General features: G+C 38.2%; 2 protein-coding genes across 4 annotated transcripts in view; both read left to right on the top strand.

Annotated features, from left to right (window-relative positions):
* LOC149263897 (P-loop containing nucleoside triphosphate hydrolases superfamily protein) overlaps positions 1-16,043 on the top strand; it is a 238,444-nt gene that overhangs the window by 150,173 nt on the left and 72,228 nt on the right. The gene's annotated exons all lie outside the window — the stretch shown is intronic.
* LOC149263898 (uncharacterized) lies at positions 8,522-10,279 on the top strand. Its single transcript, XM_089388550.1, has 2 exons — positions 8,522-9,936; positions 10,068-10,279. The coding sequence occupies exon 1, from the start codon at positions 8,645-8,647 to the stop codon at positions 9,689-9,691; it is 1,047 nt and encodes a 348-aa protein (XP_089244676.1). The 5' UTR covers positions 8,522-8,644; the 3' UTR covers positions 9,692-9,936; positions 10,068-10,279.

Genomic DNA, 16,043 nt, shown 5'->3' with positions numbered 1-16,043 from the left:
GCACCCTTCCATCCGGTGAAGTGCCTTGAAGCACTACCATCAATAAGCTAGATTCTGAAAGAATCTGAAGGAGAGGGCCAATACAAGATAACGCTTCTTTATCTTGTCAAAAACAACATTTGATTATTCATACCCGGGGTTCCTTGCTTTCTTTAAAGAGTCTGCCATTTCCTTGATGACCTGCATTACCTGTCATTCCTTTGATCATTGAAGATGTCTCTGGAATGATTGTTGTCTTCATCAAGAGATGTGTCTTTGCCATTCAGACACTCCTTTGCATAATGGCCGAACTTATTACAACCAAGGCATCTTCCTTTCCTTCCACCCTTAGATCCAAACTTCCCATTGAAGTGATCTTTAGGTAGGCCATCAGAAACGTCTGCTGCACCATTCTAATAATATTCTCTGCTTCGACTTCACCCTTGGTGAATTTGAAGAGGGATGAGGAATCTGTTGACCCTTTTGTCCTTTCCCAACTATATTCAGTGATTGCTCTTTCACTCTTGCTTGGGCATTGTCTTCACCTCAGCTGTGACTTCATGTTAATTTTAGGTATGTTCTATGTTTAGAGCAATTTATTTCAATTTTCACAGTTAGCTCAATATCTTTTCAAGATTAGCAATCACATCAGCATTAAAGTAAACTGCAGATAGAACATAAACATAAATCGCAAAAGACAAGCCAAGACAAGAGGACACAAGATGTGGCGCTAGCTAGGGACAAACCCTTATGTGGGGAAACCCTTGATCAATTCTTCTTATATGTTCTTCAATAGTTCAGCACAGAGAGAGAGATAGTACGTTTACAACAGAAGTCAACACTTTGACTTATCTAGATAAGAGCATAGATCATCTCTAAGAAGATGATACATGAGATCAGTTGAAGACATGCTGCACCTCACCGTGTTGCACCATGTTGCACCCATCATCACTATGCTGCATCTCATCATGCTTCATTAATCATCATTGTACCCATCACTGTACTGCATTATGTGCCATTACTGCACCATGTTGCCATACTGACTTACGTGTTGGCTGCATCTTGCTTCCTTGTTGTTCCTAGCATGCTTATTGTCCTTTGCATGCTTGCTGTTGCATGCTAGCTGTCCCTTGCATGCTATCTGTAACATTGCATGCTTGGTGTATTTGCTGCTAAGTACCATACAATTGTCCTAATGTCAGTTAGTTGTCCCTTGCATGCTGCTCTCCTTCGGAGACAGATGCTTTGGCTGTTCCAGCAGTTTCAACAATTTTGGCTGTTTCCGACAGTTCCAGTAGTTTTGGCTTTTCCGACTATTTCGGTTATTCTCAGTAGTTCCGACAATTCCGACAGTTCCGACTATTCCCGACAATTTCGTCAGTTCCCGACAGTTTCAACTTCTGCCCTCTAGATTAGGGCAACGTTATCCCTTATGATCTTTCCTCCTACTAAAACCCAAAGACAAGTAGAGAGCAAGAGATCCCAAGTGTGTTGAAAATGACTTGAAGGCCACCTCTATTTGTACTAAAACGTTGAACACAAGTGGGGTTTATTTGGTTGCTCACTAACCTTGACGAATTGTCCCATAACACAAAGAAATTCATATGTCCATGAATACTTATTGGAATCGGATGATCTTCAATCCTACACCTCTCGATGAAAGGGATCCAAGAAAAATATCAGCTTCCATCAATAAGATGATCCACATGGAGTTTGGCCCTAGTTGCCAATTTTAACATCTTGGAAGCAATGGGTTCTCTTGAAATATACTAGGATGCACAATATATGGTTGAGTTGTTCATTAAAGTTAGTGAAGATGCAGGTGTTGATTTTTGTGTGCAAATCATTACAGATAATTCACTTGTTTGCAAGGTTGCTAGCATGATTGTGGAAGATAAATATCCACAAATATTTTGGACACCTTGCATTGTCCATTCTTCTAATTTACCACTTAAATTTATTGCTTATGACGTGGAACCTTATTGAGGATGCACGCCAACTTTACAATTTTGTACAAAATCATACCAGTGCCCTCACTATCTACAAAGAGTGCACACTTCTATCATTGTAAAATATTGTAGATATGCGGTTTGCCTCCTCATTCATCATGCTTAAGGGATTGAGGGACCTCAAGACTGCTCTTGGCAACATGGTTATTTCAAACTTTTTCTCTTTTTGGAGAAAGACTTGCAACTTTAAAAAACGTCAAGGATACAATGTTAGATGATGGTTGGTGGGAGAGGATGGATCTTCCTATTAAGATCATGGACCCTATCATTGCTTTGTTGCAATTTGCAAACACAAACCAACCCATCCTAGAAGACGTTTGTGGAGGGTGGGATTCCCTAATTGAGTTCGCGAGGATCATTTTTTTTTTGTTTCTTTTTTTTGAATGAATGCCTTGAGTACGAGACATCAACAAAGGCCATTTTCACCACCATATAGGATATTATTGTGAGTGGGATAAGAATTGCACTCCTTTGTATTGCTTTTCTCACTCATTGAATCACAAGTACTACAATGTTGAGAGGCTCAATGGCGGGCCTTCACAGAATCCCTCTTCACATGGATGTTGAGTTTTCATAGGGGAGGAAGGATGCATTTAGATGGATATATTAGGATAGAGCATTCCTTGATGAGGTGGAGGATGCCTTCATAAGGTTTTCCACTAGCACTGGGAGATTTGAAGGCTATGTTGTGATTAGAGATAAGGAGGCTAATAAGCCCTACACTTTGTGGGAAACTTATGGGGCAACATGCCTTCCTCTACAACAATTAGCCATGATAATCCTCTCTTAGGTCGCTTCAACATCTTGTTGTGAGAGGAATTGGAGCACATAAGGGAATTTGTATACTTTGAAGAAGATCAGGCTTGAGTAGTTCAAGACGTAGACAAAGATGTGGGATGTGTTTCTTGATGATATGGGCTTGGACAATAATGTTGAGTTGGCATTGGTCAACTTGGATCTTAATGAATTGGTGCTAAATTCGATCACTTTTGATGATGGTGATCCTCCTGAGGGGTTAGCCTCCACACCAACAGATGCAAATATTTGATTTGATACGAAGGAGGAGAATGGAGGAGGAGATTGCATCTCTGGAATCTCTCCTCGCTAAAAGCCATTGTAAATGCAATTGGGAAATTTTACTGCAGGTGCCCAGAAATAGAGGAATATGCCATAACCGCCTATGTACGCATCTGTGTGGAAATGGACTTTAGCGCCGGATTCCCAGTTGAAATAAACCTAACAAGTAAAGACTATGTGTGGAACTAGAAACTTGATTATGAAAGTGTCCTCTCTAGATGTCGATCCTGCTTTGAGACAGGCCATCTAGCCAAAAATTGCCCAAAAGCCTCCCAGACAAATTCTGCTAGAAAAAACCACCACAGATCTACGTGGTGGGAAGGAGCACAAAAAGAACACTACACTGTCATCAAAGAAGAATACTCTAGAGAAAACTCTGAATCACAAGAAATTGGGCAAGAAAGAAACAACTCTCAAGACAAGCAGGGAGAAAGCCCCGCCCAACAAATCGATAGTTATGAGGATTTGAATACCGCACAAAATAAATATTCATTTAACAACAAAGCAGATCTCCTAGACCAAACTTCTTCTCCGACTATCTTCAAAAGGACGAACACAATAGATCGCGAAGCTAAAACACCAATGTCGCAAGAACCAAAAGAGATGAAGGAGATGCAAGATAAAGGAAGTTGGAAGACCGTAGAGAAAAAAAAAGAAATCTACAGTACCAATCTCGCCAAGAAATACGAGGAGCCATATAATTAAAAACTAAGAAAATTATAGGTCTGATAGACCAATTTGGTCTCAGTGGACGTTAACCACCACCACCATCATCATCAGTTGTAGTGATGATGATTTTGATGTTGATGACATGGGGGACTACTGAAAGTCATGAACTATATGAGATTCTTCCATCTTGGTCTACGGTTCTAGTATCTACCCTGTTTTGTATTTGGCATTGGCATTCTCACCTATAGTAGTAGTGAGTGAGTATCTATGTAATACAGTTTGATTTTGATGACTTAATGAGAAAATTGTAGTTTATGGTTTTAATTTCTTGTGTGTTTGTCATCATTGATGTACTACTAGTTGTATGTATGTTATGAACATTATATATATTTAATAATTAACAAATAATTAGTATATTGAAGAGACATTTCTTAAAGGATATGACTTTTCATGAAGGGGCACCTACCTAGGTATATACACAGACCCTCATTTTAACCAACTTATCATTTTTCTTCTAAATTTAACATTCTTATATATATATACAAATACCACTTGTCCTATAATGGATATTTACACATTCCAGATGTTTTGAATATTGGTGAGTATGCGAACCCTGTTCGTTACAATGTATGATTGAATTTGCATCATCATCATGTAAATGTGTTAGTTTTTTAATTGAATATAACAAATTAGTGAAATCAATATTTATATGGTATTGCTAAACAAATCTTCTGGCTTTCCCAAATGGAGATTATGCTAACCTGGTTTTAGGATCCAAACATTAGTGAGGTAATATGATTTGAAATTATTGAGAAAATGTAAAGTTGAAAGGAAAAATTGTCTTAAAACATCATTATTTAAAATTGAACATAAGGCTTCATAACAAATTTATATGGCTGAAACAAATCAATATTTATACGAAAACATCATTAATGAAAATCAAACATAATCCTCAATAACAAATTTAAAGGTTCAAAGAAATCAATATTTATATGATACTGCTTAGCAATTCCTCAAGGTTTTCCTAATAGAGTTTTCATCTACCTTGGATTAAAGATTTATTGAAACACATTTTTTTTGCATCCCAGAACAAACTTTAAGAAGGAAAAATGAAGTCTTAAAACAAAGTCATTAAGATAAGTAAAGGTTTGGTGCAGAATTGAAAAAGGTCAACTAAAGAGTATTCGAGTTAAAAACGACCTTGTTAAATCAAATATCCGATATCTTAGACACAAACTTTGACTACAAGCAACTAAGAGAAATCAGAAGAAATTTGTGGACTTAAATAACTTTTAAAAGACCTCCATCAAAAGCAAGGAATCCAAGAAAATCACCTACAAAAAACTGAAAACGATCAATTTACTACCGGAATAGGTGAAGAAATTCTGGTCTGAAAAACCAATCGTACAAAGAAGTGGAGAAACTCACATCCTAAAGTTGACATGCAACTTGTTTGCAAAGGAACATCTACATCCCTGATTAAGATTAAAAATCAATCTATTGTTATTGATGAAATATTTTGGTTTGACAGACTAACTGAAGCTTCCAACAGATATATTATTGAATAGTTTTTGATGAAAATGCAATGCCCTGAGCTTGATTCTGAAATCAAAGAAGAGCATTCTTTCGAAACTTACGATCATCCCAATCATCAGTCATCTCCCTAGTTAGAAAAATTATGGACACACACATCATTTGAATGTAGATGACAATCTACTTATACTTTGAAGAATTAAAGTTTTATTTGAGCCCTTATTGATGACATACTTAGAGTCAGAATAAGAGAAGTTTTAGTTTTAATTCTTTTATAATTATTTAAATAGTTCCAATGAGGGTTAGCCTTGGTTGGATCGATGTTTCTACCATGAGACACATAAATGACATTAAAACCAAATACCAGAGGGGCATCCACTTCAGTTCAAGATAGCAGAATTGCTAAATTGGTGAATGTGCAAATGAGAGATGCTGATTCCAGAGTGTCTAGGTGCATCTATGCATGTGGTATCCCATTCAATGTTGTTCTCTCCCCTTACTGGCAAGATATGATAAGGGCAGTTAACAAAGCTCCCATAGGGTATAAGGGGCCCAACTATGAGAAAGTCAAAACTTAGATTATCAAAAATGAGCAGCTTGTGGAGGATATCTTATCACCAATTCATTCTTCCTAGAGTACCTCTTATCACCAATTTGTTCTTCTTGGAGTTTGGGGTTATTGTAGTCTCAGATGGATGGACAGATACAAGGTGCGGGCCACTGATAAATATCATTGCCAATTCACCAAAAGGAGCAATGTTTTTAAAGTCGGAAGATTGCTCATGAGAGATAAAAGATGCACAATTCATTACTGATATTATTATAAAATCTATTGAACAAATAGGACCTAACAGGGTGGTGCAAGTTATCATGGATAATGCTCCAGTTTGCAAAGCTACAGGTTTAATTATTGAGGGGAGGTATGACCACATCTTTTGGACACATTGCATTGTCCATAATTTGAATATGATCTTAGAGGAGATCGACAATAAATCTCCATGGATAAGGGAAATCACAGAGGAAGGAAGAGAGATTGTTAAATTCATCACTAACCACCACCAATCTCAAGCAATATTTTGAGAGTACTCCAAATTGGAGTTGTTAAAAGTTGTTGAGACAAGATATGCCTCAAACTTCCTAATGTTGTGTTGTCTTGTTGCTGTTAAACAACCATTAGTTTCTATGGTGGTGAGTCAACTATGGGTTGAGTGGATACTGGAAAATTTAGAGCGGGGATATATGGTGGGTAGATTGTGCCTTGATGAGGAGTGGTGGAGCAAGATAGATTTCTTGCTAAAGTTCACAACCCCTGCATTTGAGCTCTTCGGAATCGTGACACTAACTAACCTTTCTTAGGAGAGGTATATGATGGCATGGATAACATGGTTGAGAAAACTATGGAAATCATTTCACAAGAGTCTCCACAACCTTTTTTTGTTGATGATCATTTTGCTGATTTACTCAAGAAAATCATTGTTGATAGGTGGAACAATTTCAACACTCCATTGCACACTTTAGCACATGCCTTGAACCCCAAATTTTGTGATGACGAGCTTATTGCTCAAAGCAATGGGAAGAGGAAGGCACCCCATAACAATAGAGAGGTGGTAATGGGGTGAAAAAGGCCCTTATTAGAATGTTTCCAATTCATCTACATTGGGAGGTGAAGGAAGAATTTGCCAGTTTTGTTGTAGGATTATATGCTTATTTAGATATAAGCTCATTTACATAGGGAGGTGAAGAAGAATTTACCAGTTTTGCTATAGGATTAGATTATTAATTAGATATATCAGCTTTGGAGGAGAGAATTACCATTAATCTAGTTGGGTGGTGGATTTGTCATGGAGCAAATGGTGTTCTTTTGCAAAACCTTGCAATTCGCGTTCTTTCACAAGTGGCAAGCTCTTCTTCAGCAGAAAGGCATTGGAGCACCTATGGTTTTATTCATTCTGTGAAGTGCAACGGGTTGGACTAACAGAAGGCAAAGGATCTTGTTTATGTGCACTCCAACCTTCGCCTTGCATCTCGTAGGCATCCAAAATATAGTAATGGTCCTTCTAAAGAATGGGACGTGGATTCAAAAAGTCCGGATTTGGAGCTCTCTCTTAGTGCCTTGAATATTGAGGATCGAGAGCCTAGAAGTGGAATTGGCCAATCATCTTCTTTAACTCCACCATCCACCATTAAGCATACTTTTGCTTCTATTTTTGATGAGAATTGTGATGATGAGGATTAGTCTTTAGTCTTTATAGTACTTGTAGCCTCATAGTATTTATCAGTGTTGTTAAAATAGCGATAAAATCGCGATTTTATCGGAAAAGCGCGATTTTTTCATCTGCCCGATCAAATCGCGATTTTTATCCGTAAAAATCGCCACTTTTTTTTTATACCGATTTTTATCGAAAAAATCGCGATTTTTTGAAAACATCGCGATTTTTTTGAAAAAATCGCGATTTTCAAGGAAAAAATCGGCAGAGGCGCGGGCAGCGGGCTTTTATATGGCAAATTCGATTTTTTTTTAATTCATTGTGCTGTCGCCGCGCGGAGGAGGAGGAGAAGAGGTGAGGAGAAGAGGTGAGGGAGAGGAGCTGAAGGGTTTCCGTCGGATTTGGGAGCGAATCCAAGCGTTTTTAGGAGGAATCCAAGCCAAGATCACCAATTTGTCCATAAAAGAGGTATGTAGATTAATTTTTTTTGGTTTTGTTTCTATAAAAACTTTGGTTTTCATTTTTTTTAAAGAATTTTTTGAATTTTTTCATTGATTTGGGATGGGTAATTTGTTATGACTATGAGAACCAAACTTGTATTGCAAGTTGTGTGGAAAGGAAATATTCGGGGGGGTGTACAGGTTGAAGTTCCACCTTGCAAAAATCCCTGGACATGATGTGGGGCCCTGTCTAAATACAAATGCTGAAATTATCCAAAAAGCCATGAGAGCATTGGGAGAATTAGAGCACACTAGAGAGGCCAAAGAAGAACTCAAAAGGCAACTAAAAAGGTCAGTTGAAGGAAGTGGGCCAAGTGGCACTGGTTCTACTGCAGCGTCAGTCAATCCGGTAGCTGCATCATCATATTTTGTTCCTTGAACCACACCTGGTTCACAACCAACTATTGGTTCAATGCTAAAAAGAACTGAAAAAGAACAAGTTGACAAGTTGATGACAAAATTTCTCCTCTGGAGTGATATTCCTTTCAGCATTATAAGGAATAATCCATTTTTCCAACCTACTGTTGATGCTATTGCCAGTGTTGGCCCGGGGTACAAAATCCCTTCTCTTCATGATTTCAGAGGCCGGCTTCTTCAAGATGAAAAGCGTGACTGCACCCAAAGATTGGAGGATTTTAGGGCATCATGGGCACAAACAGGATGCACTGTTATGTCAGATGGTTGGACTGACCAAAAGGGGAGAACCCTTATAAACTTCTTGGTTAGTTGTCCCAAGGGGACTATGTTTATCAAATCTGTTGATGCAACTCATCAAATCAAAGATGCAAAAACTTTATGTGATTTGCTGGATGTGTTTATTTTGGAGGTGGGTGCAGAAAATGTTGTCCAAGTCATAACGGACAATGCTGCAAATTATGTTGCTGCTGGTAGAATGCTTATGGACAGGCATCCTGCTTTATTTTGGACACCTTGTGCTGCCCATTGTATTGATTTGATGTTAGAGGACATAGGGAAAATTCCCTTTGTCAAAGAGGTTGTTGACTCATCAAAAAACATCACAAAATTTATTTACAATCACACATCTGTGCTTAGCTTGATGAGAAAATGCACCAACAACAAAGAGTTGGTGCGCCCCGCCATTACACGGTTTGCGACGAGTTTCATATCTCTTCAATCCCTCTTGAATTCTATGTGGGATTTGAAGAGAATGTTTCTTTCAGAGGAGTGGCGTGCTTCGTCAATGAGCCGCAAACCAGAAGGAGAGGCCGTCTGCAGACTAGTTTCATACCAGGAAGACTTCTGGGCGGGAGTGCAGGAGGTGTGCGCTGTTACAGAACCTTTGGTAAAGGTTCTTCGGTTGGTTGATGGTGAGAAGCCCGCAATGGGCTATTTGTATGAAGCCATGGATAGGGCCAAAGAAGCCATTCGGTCCTACTATGATGACAAGGGAGATGATGGGTTCCAGAGACAACTCCTTCTATGGAACGTCATTGATGAGCGATGGAACAACACACTCCATCGTCCCATTCATGCTGTTGGGCTTTTCCTGAACCCTGCATTTTCTTATGCATGTGGGTTTAATTTTGATGTTGAGGTCGTGGAAGGATTATTAACCTGTGTCCAGAAGATGGTGAGATCTCCAGAAGAACGTATGGAGATCTCTAGACAAATTGAGCAATATAAGTTGTCAGGTGGCACATTTGGCTTTGAGATGGCTGTCATTGATAGGATGGTTAAAATGCCAGGTATTTTTTAGTTTGTAGTATGTACTTTGTAACTTTGTTTCAAATTTCATTGTTTCTTCAAATTCCATTTTTTTCTTATGTTTATTTAAAATTTTATTTGTAATTTTGTTGTAGACGCATGGTGGAAGATGTATGGTGGCAGAGTACCCCTTTTGCAAAATCTTGCCGTACGCATCCTCAGCCAAACATGCAGCTCCTCGGGATGTGAGCGCAATTGGAGTGTATTTGAAAAAATACACAACAAGAAGCGCAATAGGTTAACACTTAAACATTTAAAATATTGCAAATTTCCAAATAAATTTTTGAATTCATTAAAGTTTTAAACAATATTTTTTTTATAATATTAATTATTAATTATTAATTTATTATTTCATGAACTTTGTACAGGTTGGAGTCCCATAGACTTAATGACATGGTCTATGTCTACTACAATCTTCGATTGTGGGTGAAACAACTAGAGAAGACACCTGATACGGAAGCCATCTCATTGGATGGGATTGACACCACTGCTGAATGGAGGGTTGAGACCGAGAGGCCTCTCATGGATCCCACTGAGGATTGGTTAGTGCAGGATGAGGGGGAGGAGGAGGGGGAGGAGGAGCAGGAGCAGGAGCAGTTGGAGGAGCAGGAGGAGGAGGTGACACCGCCTACCCGGGCTACCACTACCACCAGTAGAGGACGTGGTCTCCGTCCACCTCAGCCTCCTGTAGCTGCTACTACTAGTTCTTCAGCTTCTAGAGCACGTCAGACTCCACTGCCATTTCCACCAGCACAGGCACCAGCTTCTACATCTAGAGGGAAAGAGAAAGCTGTGCCATATTCTCGCAAGAGGGGCAGAGGAAATCAATAGGATTAGACTTTCATTTTATTGTATATGACATTATGACATGATGAGATACATTATCATATTTTTTGTTGATATTTTGAGGCTGAGTTGGACTTGGGACTCAGGACTTACTATTCAGGACATGATTCAATGTTATGTGTGATTTTAGCGCTAGAAATGATATTAAACATCTTATATATTAGTTTTTTTATCATATTTATGTGTCAATGTATTTATTTTATGTTGTAGATGGTTTAGATATTAAAAAAATTGAAAAAAAATGAAAAAAAATGAATATTTTTGTGCCAAACGCTTTTTCCCGCTTTTTTCCCGCTTTTGTCGATTTTTTCCGCTTTTTTCCCGGCGCCGATTAAATCCCGATCGCGCTTTGTGCAACATTGGTATTTATTGTACTTGCAACCTTATATATATAATAAAGGTTGATTTTGGATATTCTGATATTGCTATTTTCATTGTGTGATCATTTATGAGTAAATGTGATGTAAATTTAGAGACTTGTAGTTTGCGCATTGACATTGAACAATTTAATCATAATGTATCATGTATGCTTTATGATTGCACATAACATTTCTTAAATGTCCTTATATCGCAACATTATAATTTATTACAATATGATCATATATCGCCTTTCCTCTTTTCCAATTTTTTTTTTTTTTGGGGGGGGGGGGGGTCAGGTTTCGTACTTGTACTAGTTTCGGAAACTCGTACCTGTTTCCCCGTATTGTGCAACTTAGGGTGTATCTTTTCTATGATTGAAAGGCTAAATTTCGGTAGAGTGTTGATGTGTTTGAATGGCAATTAGATGCATGATTTTTTAGGGTAATTCTCTGCTCAATAGGTCGATGTTTTTCTGTCTTTCGGAAATTCATACCTGTTTCCCCGTATTGTGCAACTTAGGGTGTATCTTTTCTATGATTGAAAGGCTAAATTTCGGTAGAGTGCTGATGTGTTTGAATGGCAATTAGATGCATGATTTTTTGGGGTAATTCTCCGCTCAATAGGTCGATGTTTTTCTGTCTTTTGGAAGGAGAGCCGAGCCCATGTAGCACTAGATAATAATTTCTTAAGACTTGTTTTGGGAGGGCCATAATGCTTAATAACTAGTTGGAGCAAGGCCGAGTTTGTCTCAAAGGACAACACATGGTATTGAGGAAGATTGAGCCCTAATCTAGGGCTGCCATGGGTGTCATAGAAAGTCCTAGTCAGAGGGCTGAAATCTCAGACATCAGTGTTCACAGGGTCAAGTATAGGAGGACAAAAGATGATGTCCAAAACTAAGGTATGTTGTCTTTCCATGTTTGAAGTTTTGTAATGTGGTGTAGGTCCTATTGGACAAATTTTGTATGGCAACTTGTGTACAATATGGAGGGCTCTTAGAAGTTGATTAATGTGCCTAGAAGTACTTAGTATAGTTTCTTGTAAAGGACTAAAGGTTGTTAGTGAGAAGATGGTTTGTGCTCTAGATCTTTGATCTCAAGATTGTAAGGTTGATGGTAAGAGCGCTGTCATTTGTGCCCTAATTCTTTGAGTTATAGAGAGGTAAACTTTTGTGCTCGTGACATTGATTTATGGCAGTGATATTATGTACTTATGTCAATGATGCCTATGATTTTGATGACAATAAAGTGATATGACTGTGACACAAATCAATGACACGTGTGCCTATGGATTTATCAGGTATGCTATTTGAGACAGGGATATATTCTACTTGTGATAGTGATACGAAGGCAACCCTTATGGTTTCATTTGTTGATCTTTAGGAGATGGATCAGAGGTCTTGTGGAGGGCTAGTGAATGCCTCTTTGATAGGCTCGTCTGCTGTCATCTCATGAGGATTTTATATGAACCAGGTTTGGCCCTTGGAGACCTAATGTGATTGATGTTGAAAGACTTGTGTTGCATTACAATTGTACATTGTATTTCGGCTAAACATTGATTTACTAATAGAGGAAGAAGAATTGATTTCGGGAATTTCCCTTGTGGGGTTTTGCCCTAGTTTTTAACCAAAACCTTAATGTCGCTATTGTGTATGCTTTTCTTCTAATGTTCCTTACAATTCTGCTGCATTGTTAATGTTTATGTTCTCTCTATATAATTTCTTATTATGATATGGGGTGATTGTAATGTGAAAATTGTTAAAAATGCTTAAAAATGCAATTATCTACAACAGAGAACAATCTATCCCTAAAATTAACATGTAATCATAGCTGAGTTGAAGAAGAAAGTCATTGGAATCACCCCTGTGTAGATACCTATGATGGATTTCTTGGTCAGGTAGAGTGAAAGAGATGAAGATGTTGGAGACCTAAAAGAATTCTAGGGTTTGAAGGAAACCCTTGGGAACCCTTGTTCTTACGAATAATGGTTACAATTTGGGAGGAACCCTAGAAATGGTCTTGTATATGGAAAAGTCTTGGGTTCTATAACATTGGAACCCTAGTGTGATTCAAAATTTTCATGGTATGATATGATCAGTGAGAAGCTATTGAGTTATTTAAGTACCTATGTCAGATTCAGAGTAACCCTAGTTGGGCTTGACTCCTACGCAATAGGAGATGGTACGCTACAAATCTAGTGGTCATATTGTACATAGTTGGGCTTGGTTGCCCAAGAAGGAGATTAAGGACAGTGATGCCTCATGGCTAGGAAAGATGCAAGATCAAGAGGGAGTTAATAGCTTCCTATAATCCTCATTAAAGATAAGTACTTTCAAGAGTTATGTTATTTCTTTGTGTCACTATTCTTGTTTAATTGATTTATCTTCTTAGACTTTTGTTTATTCTTCTTGCATGAATAATTGGCTAATGAACTACTTCATTCCCCGACTTTTTTGATGAGGGTGTGATAAGGGAAAGCAGGTCTATCTCGAGGGCCATCAAGATAAAGGGCAATGCAGGAAGAGTGAGCTCCAAGAAGGAGCTAGTGTAGGACAACGAAAAATCCACTCTCATATCTAGAGAAGAAAGATAATAATTTCTTCTGAATGAAGCTTGCAACAGATGATGACAACATGAAGAAGCTCAAAATGTAGAGGATTCTACTGACAAAAAGATTGGATTGTGCAGAGTCTTACTTCATCATCAAATGGATGTTGTTGGAAATACTAAGAGGGGGGGTGAATCAATATTTCTTTTCAATTGTTATTTTTACAAGTTAAATCACTTATGTTTAGAACACAAAATGAACAATAAGAATAAAATGTTTTTATTAATTTCTTCTTTACAATAAATCAAGTACAATATATGTGGGCTCCAACCCTAGATGAAGACACTGATCTTCAATCTCCCAGGCTCCAACCTGTATTTGCCAAGCATCGACTTGGACATCCTAAGTCATCAAAGGTCTCCCCTAGATAATAAGGTCTTGGCTATGCAGGTGAATCCTCAAGCAAGAATGATAATGCTTCAAACGTCAAGGATGTGAGGAAGCTTGGAAGAAATGTTGATGCTCCTAGTTCTAGCAAAGTCAAGGAGAAGAATCAAGACAACATTAGAAGAAATCCTACTCCAAGAAGACTTGCAGATGGTGTCAAGAATACAAAAGGCAATGAATATCATCAAGGAATCCTAAGTCAAAAAGACTTCAAAAGTACATCAAGAAAATCTTCATCTCCCAGGTACCAAAGTATATTTCTTGGTTATTGCTATTCTTGTATAAACTTTGCGCACATGGCAAAAGATGGCAGGGCATATCACAAAGACAAATATAATGGTACTCGCGAATCTCCTCGAAGCTATTTTGCAAGAAGTCATGATTTCTCATTCATGAACAAGATGGAGTGCTTCAATTGCCATAAGATTGGACATATGGCATGTGATTGTAACTTGACTTGGGTCCCTACACAAGCTAGAACCATGATAACCAAGCCAAAAAAGAAAGTGACACAAATATGGAGAAAGAAGCAAATTGGATTTGAAGGTCTCTTCGACACTCTAGCCAACAACACCTATTGTTGATTTGATGAATACATCCTTGACAAATGTGGTATTCTATGTGTTTGATGATGAGACTCTACCAAAAAGAAGACCATGCATACAGTTATGGGGAACTTGTAATCATTCTTGTAGAAGCTATCCATGCAAGGGCCCTATGAAATCCTTGATGAGTCACTCATGGACAATCATCCTTTGATAGATCATCTCTCATGAGCAACATACCTATGAAGAACTATTATTGATGAAGAGCACCATAATAGGGGGAGTAACATACCTATGAAGAACTACTATTGATGAAGAAAAGAGGCAGCTTGATAGGGGAGTACTTGGGCACCTCGTTTTCCATTGATGTCAAAGGGGGAGAGAATTTTGGAAGGGCAAGAATATTGCCAGCAATGACAAAGGGGGAGATTGTTAATCAATGTTGTCATTGATGTCAATATGGCATTGGCTGAGATAGAAAATATTCTTGAGATGCCTAATGAATATCATGAAACCTTAGAATGAGATGATAAGGTTGAAGACAATAGATTCTTGGTTCCAGATGATGATGTCATAACTCTTGTTTGATAAGAATATCATCAATTAATATGCCAAGTCACTAATGAAGAAGTCTTAAGAAGTGCCAAGTGACAAGTATTTAGAAGCTCTTGATGACATATGGAGGACTACATTTGATGATGTTATACTCTTGATGAATGACACAATTGATGAGGCCTTGGTAACATGGTTGGAAGACTATTTTGGAGTTTTCTTAATGATGCTTCACTATCACAACATTAGTATATGATGACATTGTTGATGCGTCATGCTACATGGATGTTGCACTCCTACTGTCTACATAATGACTCTATGATCCTATGATGACATTGATAACAATGAAGAAGCCACACTGTCCCAAACATTCCTCATGCTGTCCCCTGTGAAAATTCCTACACTGAAGGAACCCTTATTGCAGCAAATCTGAATCTACTTCACCTACTTGATTTTTAAATTATAATCCTCAAGTTATTCTTTTTAATACTGAAGCAAATTACTTCTGTTGCCTACACTAATTAAATATTTGATCCCATGAAACAAAAAACAGAGCAAAGAACAAGATACAATGGACACACTTAATTTTGGACACAATAGTCCCTAGAAACACCCAATGTGGGAAAATTGGTGCAGCAGTTATGAGGCTTTATTATTATGCAGGAGAACTATATGAATACAAATCTAGGATGCTCATCTAGCAATCGTTTATAGAGAAAACATTGATGTAAAATTTGAGTGAGTTTTACCTCACTTCACCGAACAAAATTTCGGTTGATCCGACACAAGACTGGATAACCCCAACTATTTATGTGCTGGCCCTGCGTCAACCTTTCAGGGTTTGCGTCATCTCTTCTGCTCTCTGTGTCAACGATCCCAATAGTTTGGATAGTTCCCGACAATTCCGGTTGTTCTCGGCAGTTCCGACTTTTGCATGGCAGACACCTTTTCTGCTCTACGATGTCCCTTTTGGCTTTGCGTCAGGGCTCCGTGGGCCCAGACTGGCCCAATGTCAGCTCTCTCGGCTACTGCGCTGCCTCTCTGCAA

The sequence above is a fragment of the Pinus tabuliformis genome, chromosome 6, assembly GCF_031772625.1.
Source record: "Pinus tabuliformis cultivar Carrire ecotype Pingquan chromosome 6, CPIR1, whole genome shotgun sequence".
Taxonomy (NCBI): Eukaryota; Viridiplantae; Streptophyta; class Pinopsida; order Pinales; family Pinaceae; genus Pinus; species Pinus tabuliformis.
Note: the sequence above shows the minus strand (reverse complement) of the source record. Positions and strands in the feature narration are given on the sequence as shown.